Here is a 22,275-nt window from a genome sequence, read left to right as displayed (position 1 = left end):
TCCTTCCTTCCTTCCTTCCTTCCTTCCTTCCTTCCTTCCTTCCTTCCCTCCTTCCTGTCCTTCTTTCCCTCCTTCCTTTCTCCTTTTTTCTTCCTCATTTTTACCCCTCCTTTTCTCTCTTTTTTTCTTCCACTATTTATTAGAACTAATCAAACATGAAAAGAGAGATTAAAAATATGATAGCAAAAAGGGAGAGTGAGGCCTACACTGAATGCATGGCTGGATTTTTCACCAGCCTTTGATGCAGCGGTGTGCTAGTCCAGGTTCCAATTCCAGTTCCAGTATTTACTAGGTACATGCTCTTGGGCAAGTTACAATCTACCAGGTCCCCAGTGTGTTCATCTATAAAATAAGAGGGGTGAACTTGACTAGGGGTTCTTAACCTGGGGTATACAAACTTGAAAAAAAATTTATAACCATTTTTCAATATAATTGGTTTCCTTTGTAATCCTATGTATGTTATTTTCCTGGGGGTGGGGTTGGAGCGGGGATCCTTAACCTTGGGTTTGTGAACTTAAAAATATTTGATAACTATATTTCAATATAATTGTTTTCCTTTGTAATTTTATGTTTTTTAATTTATGCATTTTTAAAACAGACTGCCAAAGGGATCCAGTACACAAAAAATACCTTAAGAATCTCTGGACTAAATGATCTCTAAGTTTTCTCCCAACTCATGAGACAAGGTAGGGATCATGGTTCCTCAATTCCATATTGTTGTCATTTAGTTGTATGTTATGATTTAATCAGTATTTACAGCCATTCACTTCATTTCCTTTCTCCAACATCAAACACATTGATATGCAGGAATGAAACTCCTTTTCTGAAGAATTCCTTTCCACCTCATTTCAGATCATCTAGACCCTGCACTCTGCCACCAAGGTCTTACCAGGACGCAGAATTTCTTATTTGTGCCTCATTTGATTAGTGTGGTTCTCTAAACACCTATGTCCAAAAACAATTTTTTCCCTTCTCTGAAAAAAAAATGGTTTATTCGTCAGGATCTAATTTTTACAATTTCTTAAAATATATATTTATATATGTGTGTATATATATTTATTCATGTGTGCATATATATATACATTTTTTTTTCTTTTTGGGAGGGGGGAATGCAGGGCAGCATATACATATTTTTTAAAGGAAGAAAAACAAAACTCATAACAAATACACAAAGTCAATCAAAACAAATACCTGCATTGACCATGTCCAAAAAATATATCACATTCTGTGCCCTGAGTCTGTCACCTTTTTGTCTGGAGGTGGTATCGTGTGATAATGAAGCCTCTGGAATCATCATTGGTTATTATGTTGATCAGAGTTTTTAAGTTTACACAGTTGTCTTTAAAATGTTACTATATAAACCATTCTCCTGATTCTGCTCTCTTCACTCTGGATCAGTTCATACAAATCTTCCCAGCTTTTCAGGATTTTATTTCTTTTAGAACAAACCTAATATCTATACAGCTTTAAGAAGTGTGTCATATTTGAAAGACAGATGCACATCCTGTCAGAAGGTCTGGATTCAGAATCTAACTCCAGTGCTTTCTAGCTGTATGTCCACAAATAACCCACTTAACTTCTCTGGTTCTCAGTTTCCTCCCAGGTCTAAAAGAGGATGTGTGAGAGGCGGCCAGGTGGCTCAGCAAGTAAGAGCACCGGCTCAAGTGTCGGGATGACCTGGGGATCAAATCTGGGCTCAGATAATTAGCACCACACCCAGAAATAACTGTCCATGTAACTTTGAGCAAGTTACTTAACCCTGATTGCTTTAAAAACAAAAGGGGGGATGTGTAACCTTAGAGCAGGGGTGGGGAACCTGCAACTTCAAGCCGTTTTACTGAATCCAAACTTCATAGAACAAATAATAAAATTAATAAAATGATTTGTTCCGTAAAACTTGGACTCAATCAAAAGGCCACACCCAAGGACCTAGAAGGCCACATGTGGCCTTGAAGCAGCAGGTTCCCCACCTTTGCCATGGAGGAATGACTTTATCTTTCTGTGCATCAGTTTCCCTATCCATATAATGAACAATAGATTTGAATCAAAATTCAAATCTCAGCAGTGACAATTAATTACTATACCTCACTTTCTATATCTGTAAAATGGAGAGGAAGATACACATATTAACTGCTTTACAGAACTGTTGTAAACAAAAGCTCTTTCCAATTGTTTAAGCACTGGGCAAATTATTTTTGTCTGCAAAATGAGAGGGATTGAATGAAATGATCTCTATCTTCTAAGTCACAGGATCCTCTGATTTTTATAGAGGATCCCTAAACTCCTCATTCAAAAGTTCTGTGTTCTAGGACAGAGGTTCTTAACTTTTTTTTTAGAGGGGAAGGCAAGGCAGTTGGGGTTAAGTGACTTTCCCAAGGTCACACAGCTAGTAATTGTCTAGTGTCTGAGGCCAGATTTGAACTCAGATCCTCCTGACTCCAGGGCCAGTGCTCTATTCATTGCTCCACCTAGATACCCCAGTTCTTAACTTAAATATATATATTGACAATTTCTATGTAATAGGTTTTCTTTTCAATCTTATATATGCATATTTATGTATTTTAAAACATTATTCTTAGAAAGGGTTCATAGACTTCATCAGCCTGCCAAAGGGATCCATGACCCAACAAAAGCCAAGAACCTCTGATCTAAGATAGGTATTCAGAAAGCAGCATCTGTGTCAGTCCCTGGTTCCCACTCAACATGTACTATAAAGTCACTTTTCTTGGTCACTTAGCAGGAGCCATCCCCATAGGGGTTTCCATTGAAGAACCACTAATTACAGGAATTGATTGCTAGGCAATTTCTCCTCCCTCAGCTTAGCTACAGTATATTGACTGGGGGTGGGGATGGGCAGGAATTTCTGGCAACATCTGAATTTTCCAAATGTTCTGTTCTCTCCCCTCACTCTGCAACCAGAACAGAACTGAGAAGCCACAACCATGACGACACACGTCACCCTGGAAGATGCCCTGTCCAATGTGGACCTGTTGGAAGAGCTGCCTCTCCCCGACCAGCAGCCATGCATCGAACCTCCACCATCTTCTATCATGTACCAAGTAAGTACCTTCAAGACCAGGCCCAGGGCAGCAAGGTTCAAACATCCCCCTACAAGATCAATTCACAAACAGATGGGAGGTTAAAGGGAAATGTGGAAACCCAGGCCAGCCTCAGGGAGGTAAAAAGTGATGAATTAGGAGGTCCAGTGCCAGGTGCAGGTTAGAAAAGTGGCTGTGGAGGGTAAAGTCAAGGCAAGTCCTTATCCTCCCTAGTCAAAATTAAGAAATTGTGCCTTCACAATAATGTATCCAACTTGCCTTATTACAAAACAAACCCCTGTGGACAATGGAGAGCAGAATTTTCTGGCATTAAAAATGTGTACATTTATGAAAAATTGTATTAGAAAGTATACCTTGTTATACCACCCTGAATATGGTGCCCTAGACAGCTGTCTACCTCTCTCACCCTTAGACTTGGTTCTTCTGGAGGATTAGACTGACGGGTGTGTATGAAGACCTTCTCCCCTCCCCTGATCCACTGTGACCCCAAATAACTTACTCACTGCTCCAGCAGCTGAACCAACCAAGTGTTTTAGCAACACTGACCTCATGAATTAAATATTGCAATTTAAAAACCCCTGGAGCCTAACTGGGTAATTACATTTCCTTCACATATGTGAAAGGCTCTTGGCTCCCTAAAGCAGATAATGGCTTGGGGAGCCTGGGTCATGGTTGTTTGTTTTAACTTAAGTGCAAAGAGAATGTTTGTAATAAATATTGATTGACTCACCCAAAGAAGCAAGTGCAGCTGCAGGAGCCTCCTGATGCAGATCCAATTAGCCTTGCAAATAGCCAGTGGCCCAGTCACTCTGGGCGAGTTAAGCTTTCCACCATGTTGGTTTATTCATTTGTCTACCTATGTACCTCCTGGTGGGCTGATAAATAATTCCAGGGGCTAGTGGATTGTCATTACTATACTTTCAACATTTCAGTACTTCAGAATTAATTAATGAATAAGCCTTTAGTAAGGACTTAACTCTGTATAAGGCACTGTGTTAAGCACTGGACATAGACAGACAATCCCTGTCCTCAGAAGACTTACATTCCAGTCGAGGAGACACTACATACACATATAAGTACATATAGAATTTATGAAAAATATCGAGTCACCTAGAATCACTTCCATGTCATGCCATGCCATGACCTCCTTGGACTGTTTTTGTCCAAGGTCCTATTCAGTGATATTGGGCATGAAATTAACCACCTATTGACATAACCACATTGACATTGGAGCTAGGTAGCCCAGTAGAGAAGAGTACTAATCCTGCCTCAAACGCTTATTAGCTGTGTAAACTCAGGCAAGTCACTTAACCTCTCTTAGTCTCAGTTTCCTCATCTGTAAATATTTTATAATATTTAGGGATATTTAACAATAGATGATATTGATTAATTATTAATCATATTACAATATAATTATTGTGATATAAAATATTTTATTTATTTAATTTTATGAACTATTAATTATATATAAATTACAATAATTATTTAGGGATAATAACAGCACCTGCTTCTCAAGGTTCTTGTGAGGATAACATGAGAAAACATATGAAGTACTTTGTAAACATCAAAGTGCTCCATAAATGCAACTATTATGATTGTTATGATACAAATTTGACTAGTGCCTTTAGTCTGACCCAAGTAGAATATAAGCTCCTTGAGGGCAAAGACTTTTTCACTTTTGTCTTTGTACCTCTTGCACTTAGCACAATTCCTGGCATATAGTAGGTGATTAATAAATGCTTCTTGGCTGATTGAATGATCCATCCCTTGATTGGTAGAAATGAGAAGGGCATGGAGGAATACTCTCCCCTTTGGAAGCCAAAACATTTTTTTTCACCTGGCTTTGGTTTTGATGGGGTACTTTTCTGGTTGGGGAAAATGCCATGCTCCAAGTACTGGAAGCTTCTGCCTGGTTACCCCCAGTTCCTTTGACCTGCTTTGTAAAGGTTATACCACGATGACCTGTATGTTTCAGCTGGGTATCTCAAACTCTTTATAGTTTGTGGAAGCAATGAGATTCCCAGTTGCCAAATCCCACTCAACAGAAGATATTTAATGCCTTTGGAACTGTTCTCTTCCCATTTGGCAATGACCTAAATTTTGGATTCCCACAGGCCAACTTTGTTTTGTTTTGTTTGCTTTAAATAGTATTTTATTTTTTCCCACAATTACATATCAAGAAAAATTTTAGCATTCATTTTTATAAGTTTTGAATTCCAGATTTTTCTCCCTTCCTTCCTCCCTCCCTCCCTTTCCCTCTTCTGAAAATGGTAGGCAATTTGATATCATTTATACATATGCTATCATGTAAAACTTTCCATATTTATCATGGTTGTGGAGGAAGAAACAAATTAAAAGAAAAAAACACGAGTAAAAAATAGAGTAAGTGAAAAAAATACTCTTCGATCTGCATTCAGAGTCCATCCATTCTTCATTTGGATATAGATAGCACTTTCCTTCGTGAGCCCTTTGTACTTGGCATTGTGTTGCTGAGAGGATCTGAGTCATTCAAGTTGATCATCAAACAATGTTGCTGATACTGTGTATAGTGTTTTCTTGGTTCTGCTCATTTCACTTTGCATCAGTTTGTATAAGTCTTTCCAGGTTTTTTTTCTGAAATGTGCCTTTTCATCATTTCTTATTTCACAGGCCAACTTTGACACAAATTTTGAGGATCGGAATGCCTTTGTGACAGGTATTGCAAGGTACATTGAGCAGGCTACAGTGCACTCCAGCATGGTAAGTCTCTGAAGATGTATCTGCATGTACACGCATATGTACACTCATGTAAATCTTTGAAGCTGGAGGGGATATGGAATGCCATCTGACAGGGGGAAGTGTGCAGTCTATCATTCCCCCAGTAATATCCTCAGCTCCAGTCAGTCTTCTCAATTTGCATTTTCCCAGACCTCTCTCCAATCTAACATGTTATCATCCTCACTCACCCCCTACTACTTGCCATTGTTGCCTTCTTTCCCTCTTCCTCTCTAAGTCTTCCCCATCCTTCAAGGCCCACCTCTACCCTCTCTGTGAAATCTTCTCCAACTGTCTTGTTTACAATAATCTTTCCCTTTTATTTAGTACTGTCACATTTTCTAATATTTTTTTCCAAATAAGTCTAGTTTCCTCAAGCTATTCTGGGGTAAAGACTATATTTCTATGGTGAGCAGTTTTTTCCACACCACGCACAAAAGGCTTATTTCAATTTTTTGTTTGTTTTTAAAATAAATTTTTATTGCTATGTTTTGTTTTACATCATCTGTATTTTCCAATATGTCATTCCTCCAACCCCTCTCAGAGAGCCATCCCTTAGAGCTAAGAATAAAAAAGGGGGAAAAAGTAGAGAAAAGCTAACCAATGTAGCAAAAAAGCCTGCTGTTGTATATGATATTCCACACCCATAGTCTTCCACCTCTGCAGAGGAGATGGGTTTTTAGTTTTTAAATCAATAGTTTTAAAAATCCACCATTTAAATTTAAAATTGATAATTTCATTGTGTGGGACTTCTCCATCACAACCACAGCCAACGGCCATTCTTCGTCTAAGTCTTCATGAATCACTGAACGCTGAGTAAATCATTGCTTGGTGATGGATCGGCAGTGCCTTTAGTGGGGAGGGGGACCCTCAGATGACCTATATGTGGGCTGGTTTGGGGCTTTTGACCCTTTTCTAGCTTAATGACTTCTGCCATAGCTTATGCTGTAAGGGTAGTCTTTGATTCCCCAGGGCCAACTTCGAGCCCTGATGAAGCATTGGGGAGGGGCTGTAGGGGACTGTCCTAGAAGACAGAAGCCAAAGCCTGAAACTTTCCAAGTGAAACTAAATACTATTTGCATGCATGGTACAAAGGTACATGACCTTTCAGGTGCCTTTCAGATGGGTTTGCTCCCCACTGTCCTTTGCCTTTACTATTTTGTGTTTCACCAAAACAGAGCACTCCCAAGTCCTTGAGCCAGAGGCAGCTGGATGGTACAGTAGTTAGAGGAGAACTGAACCTGATGTCAGGAAGACCTGAGTTCAAATTTAACGGCAGACCCTTACAACTGTGATGAATGGAAAGTTCAAGAGACATAATTTATGTGTAATTAATTATCAGTTTTATTAGTTATGGCCAGCAGATAATTATTAAAATGATGGTCATTTGGCTTTCTCTGTAAAACAAGACAATTACAGAGACTGATCAACATTTATATGTTCTTGGAAGAGTAGGTGTTCCTGATAGATGGAAATCAAGTCTGATTGGTTAACAATTAATGAGAGAATGAATATTATAATGAGAGGTGAGCCTTTTGCTTTTTCTCCTTTTCTCCCTCCCTTTCTTTCCTTATGTTTTTCCTTCCTTCCTTCCCTTCCCTTTTTCTTTCCTTTCTTTCTTACTTTCTTTTTTTGAGCACCTAATTTAGGAATTGAATGTTTGATTCTAGACAATATTTGCTCTAAAAGGTAGAGCTGATCAGAAAACCTAACCACTGCCAACCCCTGCAATTAGCTACATGAGTCTATGTTGGTAGGTAGACGGTCAACAAACATTTATTAAGAAATTATTCCAGGCACTTTGTTAAGTACTGAGAATACAAATACAAGCAAAATGAAGCCATGTCCTGCTTTCAAAGATCTAACATTCTAGTGGGGGAAGACATAACATAAAAGGGGGGGAGGGAAGATATTCCTGCAGGGATATGACATCAGAGTCTGTAAAGTCAGAAGCTGACTTTAGCTGGAAGGGGGATGAGGGTTTGCTGTCCTAGACCCCTCCCCAAATGGAGCTTCCCCTTTCCCCCCAGGAGGAACTTACCAGTGTGAAAAGAAGGCCAGCATAGCAGAGGCTTGTTTCAGGATGAAAAGGGCTAGGAATTGGTAGATGCTCCAGGATGAGGAGGCCCCAGGTGCTAAAGGAGGTTCCAGGGTGAGATTGTATTTAAGGCATAGTACTGAAGTTTGGAAAGTCTGAAGCAGAGATGGGAGGAGAATGAAGATTGGCCCACCTGGGCTGCTCCCCAAAATGGAAGACCTGGGAGGAACTCATCACTGGGAGAAGGGGACTCACATGGAGGATGCAAACTCCAGGGTGAGGAGGCTTCAGGTACTGAGAGAGGTTCCAGAGTGAGACTGCAGCTGAGGTTGAAGTCCAGAAAGTCAGAAACAGAGATGGGAGGCAATCGATAGGTAAATTGGTAAAAAGAGGATCAGTAGATAATGTCTGATGAAATAAGTGCATTTTGTGAATTTTATTATTTGCCAGACTTGTGATTTTAGTGGCTTAGTTTTCACCCAACTTCCAATGCTGAAGAGCAAGTGTTCTGCAACTTAGAGAGCTGTCTGACACACTAAGAAGTTAAATGACTTGACTAAGATCACACAGTCAATATGTGTCAGAGGCTGAACTTGCCAACCCTCTGTATACTATAAAATTCCACATCTCTTTTTTATTATTACAGATCAAAAATAATCTATGTAATTTTACTTTTTCAGATGCAAGTGTGGGTTGGCAGGATAAATGGATGGATAGACAGATAGACATACAGACAGACAGATAGATGATAGATAGGTGATAGGTGGATAGATAGTTGGATGAATGGGATATATGGATGGATGATAGGTAGGTATGTAGATAGTTGAATAAATTAGAGAGAGAGAATAGATGGATAGATAGAAGAGAGAGAGATGGATGATAAGTAGGTAGGTAGGTGGATTGATGGATAGTTTGGATGGATGGGATAGAGAGAGAGAGAGAGAGAGAGAGAGAGAGAGACAGAGACAGAGAGACAGAGACAGAGAGACAGAGTCAGAGAGAGACAGAGAGAGAGAGAGAGACAGAGAGACAGAGTGAGAGAGACAGAGACAGAGAGAGAGACAGAGACAGAGAGAGAGACAGAGAGAGAGAGAGAGACAGAGAGAGACAGAGACAGAGAGACAGAGAGAGACAGAGACAGAGAGAGACAGAGAGACAGAGAGAGACAGAGACAGAGACAGAGAGAGAGACAGAGAGAGAGAGAGACAGAGACAGAGACAGAGAGACAGAGACAGAGAGAGAGACAGAGAGAGAGAGAACATTTATTAAGCATTTACTTTGTGCCAGATATTGTGCTAAGTTCTGGGGATACAAATATGAGTTAACAAAATAGCCCATGACCTCAGAAAGCTTACATTCTGCTGGGGAAGATAACATATGAAGGGGATATGAATTTGTCTGGGTGTGAAAAGGCACGTACCCACCCAGAAGGCATAGCTTTGAAAAGGCTAGGAAGTGAGATGGAGGAGACCTGGATCTAAGCAATGTAAGTGAAAGATTACCTGTTAGAGCCTAAGGGTGTTCTTGGGGTGGAATCTGAGGTTCTGCAAGGGAGGAGATCGAGGTGGTGAGCTGAGTGGAGATGGCCAGGAAGCCATGATGTAGAGATGCCCAGGAAAAGGGATGTAGTTTTCTCATTTGTGCTGAATTTGTTGGATCATTTGTCTGGAAATTAGTAGTCATTGTGGGAGCAGTTGAGGTTCTGAACAGGGATTTGGGGGCTTCTTTTAGAGTCTGGGGCAGCAGGAACTGTTTCTCACTATTGTCTGGAGTCCCAGAACATACACATTTATCTCTTTGTTTCAGAATGAAATGTTGGAGGAAGGGCATGAATATGCAGTCATGCTTTACACCTGGAGAAGCTGCTCGAGGGCCATCCCCCAGGTAAGAAGCCTCCTGGAATCTGTCATCTGCCTCTCTTCTCCCTTTAGTGGGTGCTGCTGCCTGATGTGTTACACCAAGAAATAGTCATCTGTCAGGACAGACCCTCTTCCTCAGACAGGAGAAGAATTCACAGAGGTTTACAAAGAAGATCACTGGATTTAGAGGTTGCAGAAGCCTTAGAAATCAGCTAATCCAACCCCCTCATTTTACAGATGAGGAAAATGCATCTCAAAGAGAGGAAGTGATTTGAGCAAGGTTACTGGTGCCGGGATTCAAACCCAGATTTTTGGACTCTAGATTCAGTGCTCCTCCCACTGTGAGTGTCCCTGGAGGAGATTATAGCATAAGTGACTTCACTTTATAAAATTTTTGTTCCAGATTTCATTAGAGTAGACACCCTGCCAGTGAAAATTGACTCCAGTGCACAACCATTGGCCTTAACAGGTTGAGTGGGGGCATTGAAGGTTAAGTGATTTGCCCACAGTCACAACCAGTGTGTGTCAGACAGGACAAGCCCAGGAAGTCCTAACTCTGAGGCCAGCTCCTTAACCATGCTGTCGTGCTGTCTCGACATATCAAATAAATACCTGTGGTTCATGGAGAGTATGATAATTACATGGATTTTTTTGGTCCCTATCAAGGGTCCCTTCCTAGTCTGCCCAATTGTACATATGGGATAGGGTTTTCCCCTGGATTACTTATTGAAGGCAGCGTGATGGAATAGAAGAAACACTATTTGGAGTCACGACATTTGGGTTCTTATCATGACTTTACTGTTTATCATGAAGGTGACCTTCATCAAGTCAGTTCACTTCTATCAGGGTCTCAGTTTCCTTATTAGGGAAAGTATGGGGTTGAACTTGACCACTACCATCCATTTCAGCTCTATCTCCTATGAGCTTAGTAGGGTGGGACAGTGGGGAGCCATGAATGTGCTAGAGTCAAGTTGAATTAGCTCTCAGAAGGCAGTTGTCAAATTTTCAGTGTGTACATTTACATCTTGGAAATTGGCAAACTTTACAATTCAGGGATTGATTTATTGTTTTGTTGATTGTCAAGATTTGAGAAAGTGATGGAGAAAATGTTAATAATGAAGATAAGACTCAGTCTCCAAGAGCTGCTTGTTAAACATTTACTAGCATACGTCTGCATTTTGCCCTGTCTACCCCACCCTTAGAAGGATGGATAGAGCATTCTTCCTGGCCCAGCCTCTGTTCCCTGTCCATCTATTTTCATTGGGAAAAAGAGGGGAAGGGCATTGGGATTGGTTCAGAGCATAGAAGAGAAAAGCCTTCCAGGTGGGACGGGATGGTATATACCGATCAGTCAGAGCAGAGAGAGAAGGAGGAAAGTAAGGAGGATGAAATTCTTAGATGTGGCTGCTTGCATGTCTCTGCTGGTCTTCTGCAGGGTCCCCCAGTCCCCTGCCAAGTCAGAGGCTTACACCCCTGGGTTATCTCCCAAACATCCATCACTCCACAGCCTCTTCTCCCCTCACAGGTAAAATGTAATGAGCAGCCGAATCGTGTGGAGATATATGAGAAGACAGTGGAGGTGCTGGAGCCAGAGGTCACCAAACTGATGAAGTTCATGTACTTTCAGGTGAGGGCACGGCCTGGAAGGGGAACAGGGTACTAAGGTATCTTCGGAAGAATCTCTTATTGTAAAGATAAGGGTTTGTAGGTTCCTGCCACCTCATATATCCTACCTGCCTTGGAAATGCTCGTCCTTCACAGACTCATAGGCAGTGTGGCATAATGGGGAGAGTGCTGGACGGACTTGGAGTCGGGAGACCTGGGTTTGAATCCCACCTCAAACACTTCACAGCTCTATGACCGTGTAAGTCACTTGATTTCTCTGAGGGTCAATTTCCTCAACTGTAAAATGTTTTTTGTGACCTACTACATAGGGTCATGGTGAGGAAAGCAGCTAGGTACAGTGAAAAGAGAACTGAATTTGGAGTCTGGGGATCTGTGTTAAAATCTTGGCTCTGCCACCTGTCTGTGTGGTCTTAGCAATTCACGTAATTTCTCTAGGCTTCAGTTTCTTCATTTGTAGGATTATACACACACATACATACACACACACCCCTATGTGTGTGTGTAGGTATGTATATATAATTATATATGGGGATATCTAATTATATATTGGAATATCTAATTATATATTGGAATATATAAAAATTATACATAGGAATATATAAATTATATATTAGAATATATAAAATTATATATTGGAGTATATAAAATTGTATATTGGAATATATATATAAAATTATGTATATTGAAATATATATATATAAAATTATATATGTTGGTATAAACACACACATATTGGATTAGATGGGCTCTAAGGTACATCCTAACTCTAAATCTATGATCCTAAAGTATTTTTCAGACCTTAAAATATGATTGGAATGTGTGTTATCAGCATCTCCACTCATGCGGGAGGAGAAGTAATGACAAGAAAAATTCTGATAGCTACCCCCACCGGGCCCAGGGTCACTTGGCTGCATCCAGGCTGAGCAGTGGTGACTGTGCTTTTACAATCCTCTTTATTATTGTTCCTCAATGACCAATATCTTGGGGAGGACTTACCCCTCCCCTTTTACAAAAGGGGAAGAGAAAGTGAACTTGACACTTGACCCAGGAAACAGGTCAAATGGGAATCAGAGACCTATACAGTCAGTTCCTTTCTTAAAGAATACACAGCTCGAAGAGGAATCAGCAGAACAGACCTTAATACTCTAACTGCAAAAAAGTCAGAAGAAAAGAGGAAGGAAGGATGACAGAAACAAGGCTGTCAAAACTTCAGGCCAGCCTGAAAAGGGACACATAACAAAAGCATTGGGGGGGGGGGGACTTGTTTATTGTTTGTTCGCTCATTTGGTCCTGCCTTGTTAAAAGCAAGGTGGTTAGGGGAATATTTTGCTCCTTATTTTTTGAGTTTGCTTGGTGGGATGGATTGACTAAATGAATGAATAAATGAATGAGGGAAGGTAACTAGCATTTATATAGTACCTACTATGTGCCAGGCATTACTCTTAGCACTTAAAAAATACACACACAGACACACATATTATCTGATTTAGTCTTCACAACAAACTTTTGAGGCAGGTACTATTATTACCCTCCCTACTCCATTTCACAGTTAAGGAAACTGAGGTGAAAAGATGAAAAGTGATTTGACTATGGCCATACAGCTAGTATTTGAGGCTGGATTTGAACTCAGGGCTCCCTGACTCCATGCCCAGCACTCTGTTTACTGTGCCACCAGCTGCCTGTGAATGAGTAAACACAGCATTTATTAAATGCTTACTATATATCAAACTGACAGTGTGTTAAACAATGAATTCAATAGGGAATTTGTTGTTTCAGTCGTGTCCAACTCTTCATGACCACATTTGGGGTTTTCTTGGCAGAGATACTGTAGTGGTTTGCCTTTTTCTTCTCAAGCTCATTTTACAGATGAGGAAATAGAGGCAAACAGGGCTAAGTGACTTGCCCAGGGTCACACAGTAAATGTCTGAGGTCAAATATGAACTCATGAAGATGAGTCTTCCTGACTCCAGGCCCAGCACTCTCTCCACTGTGCCACCTAGCTGCCCCCAAAACGAGGAATACACATATAAAAGTGAGCTATCCTTGCCCTCAAGGAGCTTGCCTTCGAATAGTGGAAGATTAGACAGGTAGGGAGTGGTATCTACTGAAGGCTGTTTTCTTATGGGGAATCACTGGGAAGGTGAATTGCTTCATAGGGCAGCCAATTGACATGCCTTTGTCAGATGCCATGGTCATATTGATCTGATTGCTGTGCCCATAGCTTTTTTGTTGACAACTATTAAAATGTATAATTTTACATTTAAAAAACTTTAGAGCTTAAAAAGAGGTTGTAGAAGGCACCTAGCTGAGCTGCTCCTTTGACAGATGATGAAACTTTAGGTTGGGAAAGAGGAAGTGACTTGTATAATGTCATAGAAAAAATGGTCCATCACGAAACTGAAAGAATCATTAGAGTGAACTAACAGTAATAATAGCTCTCATTTACAAGGTATGTGTCCTCACTCTTTTGATTCTCACAAGAACCCTGTTAGATAGGGTTATTATTCCCATTTTACATATGAAGAAACTGGGGCACAGAGAGGGTAAGATACTTTCCCGGGGTCACACAGTTTTTTTTTGTTGTTGTTGTTGGGGTTTTTTTTTTTGCTTTTTGGAGGGCAATTGGGGTTAAGTGACTTGCCCAAAGTCACACAGTTAGTAAGTGTCTGAGGCCGGATTTGAACTCAGGTCCTCCTGACTCCAGGGCTGGTGCTCAGTGTCACACAGTTAGGGAGTGTCTGAGGTAGGATTTGAACTCAAGTCTTCCTGATTTCAAGTCCTACAATCTATCCATTGTGCTGCCTAGATACCTGTGAAGTGTGTAATACAGATATTATCCCCACTTTACAGATGAGTTCATGGGATCTCAGAGAGATTATCTTGTCTGAGGTCAAAATTCATCATGTTAAGTCTAGAATTGACCATCAAGACCATTACCTATCCGCATGCACTCATTTTACCAATAGGGAAACTGAGACTCAAAAAGGGGAGGTGACCTACCCTGAGTCCCATGGCTAGTGTGTGTGATACTGGGAGTGGAACCCACCCTGGCCAATGTTTTTCCTACTAGGATACATTATCTTATTATCTCATCGTTACATTATCCTCTCATCAAGGAAAAAAGATTACAAAGTCTTCCATAGGAGAAGGTGAACTGATTTTAAAAAGAAAACAAAAAGTCCCTACACAAAATACCCTTATAAACTCTATGGTCTCTTTATTAAGTTATTTTTCCACTTTAGCCATATTGAAACATAAATACATGTAATATAGACAAATGTGTATGTATATAGCATTTATAATGTGTATGTTATATTGTGTACACACATTATGTGTATTGCACATATTTTATATACGTTCACACATACACATGTACATACAATTTTATTTTTATATGTACAATGCAATATACAAATGTGTACATAAATGTATGCATATACATGAGAGTATTTGTGTTTTATATGTGCGGCACACATATAACATATACATGTATGTATATATAATTTTATTTTTATATATGTATATGTAATAAAATGATCACAGATATTCTACAGACTGCTTTCTTGGTCTAGACACTTCAAAGCCTACCTTTCAATTCAGAGTGGTTAGACCAAAGTGGGAGTCATTCCACATATTTTAAAGACACAAAGAGACATGACAAGTGTAGTCAGGAAAACTTGGATTCAGATCTCTCCTCTAACACTTACTAACTTATGACTATGGACAAGTCACTTAACTACACTGAACCTCAGTTTCCTCATTTGTAAAATGACATAATAATACCATTAGTCACCTCATTGGGTTGCTGCGATGCTCAAATGAGGTGACGTGTGTAAGATACCTTACAAACTTTAAACCACTCTATAAGTATCTCCCACTCATATCTCTACTTTCTCTATTACACTGAACTAAGGATCTTGGTTTACTCAGTAGTGACTGCATCTCTCGAGCACTGGAAGAGATATATGTATCGTACACAAGAGAAGCCACAGAACACGGTCTCTGCCCTCACAGAGTCGACAGGTTAGAGGAAGTGAAACTGACAAACATGTAACAAACAGGCAGCGGAAAGAGCCGTGGGTTTGGAGTCAGATGACCTTGGTTTGCATTCTGGCTCAGTTACTTAATATTGACACCTTGTTGATCTTGGGCAAGTCACTTAACTTTTCTGGGCTCAGTTTCCTCATCTGTACAATGAAGGATGTGGACTAGATGACATCTAGGGTCCCTTCCAATTCCCTGTCTATGATCCTGTGACTTCGGTACACTGGTTGCTCAGGGTAGGCAGAGTCATCCCGTCCTAGAGTTGCCAGGGAAGGGGATGGACTAGGTGCTGGGCCTGGAAGGATGGGTAGGAGGGACAAAGAGAGTGAAGGAATGGAAATTTTAAGCAGGTGAAGTAAAATGAATAAAAATAACTCTGTAAGACACTAAGTTGCAAAGTAAGCAGTGACCTGCATTGGTAAAGGGAGTTTTCTCACCTGGAGCTCGCTGTATTAATGGAATCACAGATCCAGTCCAAAATGAAGATAGCAATAACAACAATTTACATTAATTTGTGCTTTAAGGTTTGCAGAGTACATATATTATCTCATCTTATTCTCACAACAAGCTTGTGGGTTTATTTATTATTCTCATATGACATATTAGGAAACTGACGCTCAGAGAGGTCGCATATCTAATAAGTATGAAAGATGAGATTTGAACTGGTGTCTTCCCTACTCCCAAGTCAAGTATCTGACTTGAGACAAGATTCAGTAGTCTTCAAGAAGACTTAGGTTCAAATCCTGCCTCAGACCTTTCCTATCTGTATGACCCTGGTCAAGTCACTTAAGCTTCCTATGCCTTAATTTCCTCATCTGTAAAATAATGGATTGGTGTAGATGGCCTCTAAGGTCCAGCTCTACAGCTATGAGCCCTTGATCCTATCCAGTACTGTATCTCCTAAGATACTCTTCTCCCCATGAACAAAATTTGCTCATAGAAATATGGGCTTAGGGTGTGCAGGAGACTGGGAAAGGAGTAGCCTGATTGGGGTAGAGGGTTTGTGCTGGAGAGGACCAGAAAACAGTGGTGTTTGCCAAATGAATAAGTCTTTTGACTTAACATCGGGGCACATGGACTCCACCCTAAGGAAATCAGACTTGGGCCTCAGAAGTCCTTCTAGGAACCGCTGTCATGAGGTCAGCTGGTCTTCTAGGCCACCTTTGGTCTTCAGGCCACTCTAGCCTTTCTTGCATTGCTTTCCAGCGCAAGGCCATCGAGCGGTTCTGCAGTGAGGTGAAGAGACTGTGCCACACAGAGCGGAGGAAGGACTTTGTCTCTGAGGCCTACCTCCTGACCCTGGGCAAGTTCATCAACATGTTCGCTGTCCTCGATGAGCTGAAGAACATGAAGTGCAGTGTCAAGAATGACCACTCTGCCTACAAGAGGTCAGGGAGCCCCTCCCCAAAGCCTCGCCCTCTTTTGCTCCAGCTGGGGAGAGGGATGTAGCTGAAACTTCTCACAGGTCCAAGGGCCTGAGCCTTGGGTGGCACCGGAACAAGGGCCCAGCTTCTCAGACGTCTACAGAACATGCCTTTAGACACAATGTAAAGTTTGGGGGAGACGGGGCAGATGCTACAGCTGGGCCTTTGAAAGAGTTGCTTTGTACATAAAAATAGAACCCACAATATGTTTCTTCTACTCAAAGAAACCTGAGACCTTTCATTTCAATATAGACACAAAGGGTGAAAAGCTTCAGATCAGTTCAGATCCACAGTGCCAGGACTTTCCTGGGGAATTTTCTGAGGGGATTGTCTGTATTTCAGAGCAGCCCAGTTCCTGAGGAAGATGGCTGATCCCCAGTCTATCCAGGAGTCTCAGAACCTCTCCATGTTCCTGGCAAACCATAACAGGATCACACAGGTGACAACCACAGCCTCCCCCTCCTTTCTTTTCCCCTCCACTCTCTTCCTTCCCTACTGGGTCAATGTTCTCAGGAATTCTAACTCTGGGTGGGCAAGGGAAGGCATGCCATGATGGAATGTTTTGTAGTCACTGACCAGCCTGGTCCCTGTGTCACAGAGACCATCTCTTCCCCAGTCTAACTTTCTATAATAGCCTTAAGCTACCATAGAAACCAAAGAACCAGTGGGAAAACCCATCCCACTATGATTTCAGCCTTCCTTTTCTACCAAAAGTCAGCCTTTCGTGTTCTCTTCTGACAAGTCTCTAACTTCTAGGTGCATGACAGCTAATTTAGGCCTTCCATATAACATTTTAAAGACTGTAAAATTCCTTACATTCATTATTTCATTTGATCCTAAAACAATCCTATGAAATAGGTGCTATTATTATCCCCATTTTATAGATGAGAAAACAGACGCAGTGTAACCTAGCTAGTATGTACCTGAAACAGGATTCAAACTCGCATCTTCCAGAGCACTGCCACTCCCAGCGGTCACTCAACCCAAGCTGATTTTAAAGACATGGCATCAGTCAAAACAGTGGACCTCCTATTTAAGACTGAGACTAGCTTTCCCACTATTCCTCTGTGGAAAGCTGTCATGCTCAAATCCCTTTGACCAAGGCTGGATTTTCATAGTCCATCTTGCCTTCAGTTAGTTGGATAATATTGCTTGGAGTTGGAAAGAAATAATTTCTTTCCCAAAATTTAGTTCTTTTATTGTCTTATCCAGACACTACCAATGGATACCCCTAGTAATGCCAGTTTATGGAGATTCCTTGCAAGCTTCATTTGTGTATTTGTCCTTTGGACATTTAAAAGGATGATACTGGAAACCTCACTGAGCTTCAGTGGCTTCCCGCTGGCCAGTACTTATATTATCATCATGGTGGAGCAGGGCTGCCCATAACCCTCTAGATTCTCAGATATGTCACCTCCTAACAGGTGCTATCCACCTTCATACTGCAGAGGCTCCTTCCACAGACAGATGAGAGATGGAGACAGAAGGTCTTGGGTGGGAAGGAGCAAAGGTTTTGTGTGCGTATCTAACATTGTGGATACTTTCTTCAGTGTCTTCATCAGCAATTGGAGGTGATACCAGGCTATGAGGAGCTTCTGGCTGACATTGTCAACATCTGTGTGGATTACTATGAGAATAAGATGTACCTTACCCCCAGTGAGAAACATATGCTCCTTAAGGTAAAAGTTTTATTGATTATGCATCACCTTGTCTGGTATTTTCCCCTTTCCTAGCTTCTCCTTCATTTTAAAAAATGCTTTATAAAATGCTTTTTATACCATTGTCACTTCCTCTTTTTTTTTTTTTTTGCTTTTTGGAAGGCAATTGGGGTTAGTGACTTGCCCAAGGTCACACGGCTAGTTTTTGTGTTAACTATCTGAGGCCAGATTTGTTTTGTGTTAAGTGTCTGAGGCCGGATTTGAACTCAGGTCCTCCTGACTATTCACTGCGCCACCTAAGCCGTCCTCCATTGTCACTTCCTAATAACCCAATAATCCCATAGAACTCTGAGGAAAAAAATAATTAACCAAAAAAAATGGCACAGATATGCAGAGACTATGATTTAACAGTATAAGCACCTGTAAAGCACATTTCCTCTGAGAGGAATTTTTGAAACCAAGATTAATCCTTGTGTATAACCTAAATTTTACTGTATTTGGAATTCTGCTCTCTCTGGGACTCAGATTAACCATGGTAATCCAGATTCGCCGGTCTTTTAATCTTTTTTTAAATTTTAATCATTGTAGTCATTATGTATATCATTTTCCTGGTTCTACTTTCTTTGCCTTACATCTGTTTGTACAAGTCTTCCCATGTTCCTCTGACTGCTTCACATTCATTCTATCTTACTTTCATTTCCATTTTGACTCTGTTGTTCCTTCTTTCTCAAGGCAGCATGGCATAGTGAATAGAGGGCTGGGTCAGGAAGACCTAGGATCACATCCTACTTCTAATGCATCCTGGATATATGACCTCTGGGATATTCTTTATCCTCTCAATGCCAAGGGAACCTCTCTAAGATAAAGCTGCTGAGAGGGTTCCAACCTGCAGTGATAAATGGAGTCTCCTTACAAGGAGTTCTGGGCCAAGCCCCACCACTACTCTCCAAACCAAACAAACCCTCTCATCTCCGTTTTGACACCTTTCTCCTTTCTCTAAATTTCATTTCACCTGAATTTTCATGGTTGTTTAAACTTCCACTCTAGTTGTCTCTGTCCTTCATCTCCTTCTCAATGACTCTCTTTTCAGGAATCCTAGCCATGCCAACATTCTCCCTTGATGCCCCATGTCCTCATTTCCTTTGAGGTCCCCTTAAGAGAGACCCTACTCCTTTCTTCTGTCTCAGTTTTATCCACCAAGTTTTCCATAGCTGAGTTTGATTTTATGGGTCACTTTCCCAAATCTATTTGAACTGCACAAGGAAAAGCCTGCCCAGGACAGTGAGGCCTCCTGCCTGGGGCACCAGGGCTATGCTGCTCTTAGAGCATTTCTAGGGCCCTGCTGTTTCAAATAGCCAGACTGAATTCGTAACTCAGATGTTCAAGAAATCATAGATTTTGCTTTCAAAATATTATTCATTTCCTTACCAATATCTCTTTCACCCTCTTTTCCCCTCCATTGCCTTTAATCCTTCTTTTTAAGGCATCTCGGTCATCTTCCCTCTTTAAATCAATCATATGGGCCAATCAGGTGGCACAGCAGCCAAAGCACCAGGTCTGGAGTCAGGAAGACCCAGTTTCAAATCTGGCCCCATTTACAAACTTCGTGACCCTGGGCAAGTCACTTAACTTGTTTGTCTCAGTTTCCTCATCTGCAAAATGGATATGATAGCATCACCTACTTCCTAGGGTTGTTGTGAGGATCAAGTAAGGTAATTGTAAAGTGCTTAACACAGTGCCTGGGACATAGTAAGTGCTATATAAATGTCAGTTATCATCTTCACCATTATCATCATCATTATTATTTCAGATACAATGATTAAAAAAAAAATCTGTCCCGGTCTCCATGTCGGTGTATTTTATTCTTCCACCACCGGGTGGAGATACCTTACCAATAAACTGAACAGAAAGATGCTGGCCATTTAAGGATGTATTGAGACAAACTTCTTCCCTAGATTTTTCAGTGGGAACTTACTTGCTCTCTACCAAGGTTAAATTTTGCCTTGAGGGACTTGGGGGAGGGGTGGGGGCTGCTGTAGTGTTTTTTTCTTTGTATTCATTTTCTCCCCTTTTATTTCATAAAGGTCATTCCCCATGCATGGTGCCTTATGAAGAGCCTTGGGGTATATAGTATGGGAAAGAAAAACAATCTAGTATCCAGGAGATTATTAGAAAAATGATCTCTGACCAAGGATACCCTATGAGAGTTTTAAAAAGGCCTTCTTTGAAATCTAACAATGTTGGGAGTGGGCCACTGAGACATAGCATATCAGAGTTTGAAGAGAAAGTTCCTCTTTTGTCTCTGAATTTGTGGTCCCATGAACCTGAGAAGTAATCTAGTTCACCCCCTACCTGAGTACAAATCTTCTCTGCAATTTCTGCAGCTAATAGTCAACCAGCCTTCACCTGAAGACTCTTATTCTGTACCTTGTGAGGCCACCCTCTCCATGGTTGATTAGGCCTGTTAGAAAGTTTTACATTATGCTGAATAGAAATCTACTTTCATTGAACTTCCAATCATTCATTGGTTCTAGTTCTTCTAAGATGAGACTAATTCCACTTCCAAATAACAGACCATCAAATGCAGTGTCTGAAAAAAAATCTTGGTACAGTTTCTGACTCTCTTCTACTTTTGGGACACCTTGTATTGGAAGACAACAATTACATTTTCTCCTAGCTCTCTTCTCCAGGCTAAATATACCCAGTTCTTCCAACTGATCCTCAAACAATATCTCATACATTCAGCGTCTCTTTAGGAGAAATTGAGGCCTTTTTTTAAAAAGTGAAATTAGAACTCAACCTTTTGCTTCCTTTCCTTATTTGAAGCTGAAATGAGTAATATGGTTTCTAAAATGTATTCTTTTGAGAGGATGGCTACCATGGGATGCCTTGGGCCCAGCTTCTCAGGTTTTCCCCCATTCTTCTTCTAGGTCATGGGCTTTGGCCTATATTTGATGGATGGAAACGTCAGTAACATTTACAAACTGGATGCCAAGAAGAGAATCAACCTCAGCAAAATAGATAAGTTCTTTAAGGTCAGTGTCTGTTGCTGGGGTCAGGGCAGGTGGTTGTGGGGAAACTCAAACATAAGCTTTCTGCTGCAGGGGGTAGCACTCAGAGCGCCAAGGGGGTTACTTGTGAGCATCTGAAGTGCTACCTGTCCCCAAAGAGAAGTGTCCAAGAGAACCAAGAGATAAATGACAGCACTACCATCTGTACTCACAGGGAGAACTGGAGAAATGCAATGGGATGGAATCTGGGTTTGGGCTTTTGGGGTCCTGGAAGATACAACATAGAAACTTTCAAGCCATAGTCCATGATTCTGTCGGATGAGGAGGGCAGTGGTTGATCTTTCTCTGAATCACCACATCCCCTCCCTGTCATCGAGAACATCTGCTAGGCTCATTTTCTGCTTAAACAAGTTCCCATTCATTCCTATAATCATTCATCCATATAGTAAATACCTGCTCCATACAAAAAAACCATACTAGGCACTGGCAGCTTATGTTTGTATTATACTTAACACTTTATAAATATTTTGCACATTTTTTTTCATTTGGAACCAACTCCAGGAGATAGGTAGGACAGGTATTGTTATCCCCATTTTATAGATGAGGAAGAAGCCTCAGAGGTGAAATGATTGGCCCAAGGTCATAGAACTTGTCATTGGGAGAGTTGGAACTTAAACCCAGACTTTCCGGCTCCAAGTTGAGGGCTTTTTGCATTACACCATGGGAAGAACCAAACGGAGATTTCACATTGAATTAGGTAGCACATTGAATAAGTGCTGAAAAGACCTTGATGGAGTGGATG

At 40.9% G+C, this 22,275-nt stretch overlaps 1 protein-coding gene across 1 annotated transcript in view; it reads left to right on the top strand.

The window, feature by feature from the left end:
- Positions 1-22,275, top strand: part of CYFIP2 (cytoplasmic FMR1 interacting protein 2) — a 143,066-nt gene that overhangs the window by 22,828 nt on the left and 97,963 nt on the right. Inside the window, exons 2-10 of the mRNA XM_069102493.1 lie at positions 599-686; positions 2,920-3,059; positions 5,709-5,798; positions 9,658-9,735; positions 11,236-11,337; positions 16,587-16,768; positions 17,147-17,243; positions 18,355-18,483; positions 21,393-21,497. Coding sequence (XP_068958594.1) covers positions 2,943-3,059; positions 5,709-5,798; positions 9,658-9,735; positions 11,236-11,337; positions 16,587-16,768; positions 17,147-17,243; positions 18,355-18,483; positions 21,393-21,497 — 900 coding nt within the window. The 5' untranslated portion in view covers positions 599-686; positions 2,920-2,942. The remainder of the gene's footprint in view (positions 1-598; positions 687-2,919; positions 3,060-5,708; positions 5,799-9,657; positions 9,736-11,235; positions 11,338-16,586; positions 16,769-17,146; positions 17,244-18,354; positions 18,484-21,392; positions 21,498-22,275) is intronic.

The sequence above is a fragment of the Petaurus breviceps genome, unplaced genomic scaffold (assembly GCF_028583685.1).
Source record: "Petaurus breviceps papuanus isolate PSGF00001 unplaced genomic scaffold, PetGlider_PUasm1.0 551, whole genome shotgun sequence".
In the NCBI taxonomy this organism is placed as follows: domain Eukaryota; kingdom Metazoa; phylum Chordata; class Mammalia; order Diprotodontia; family Petauridae; genus Petaurus; species Petaurus breviceps.
This window is presented reverse-complemented; position numbering and strand designations above follow the sequence as displayed.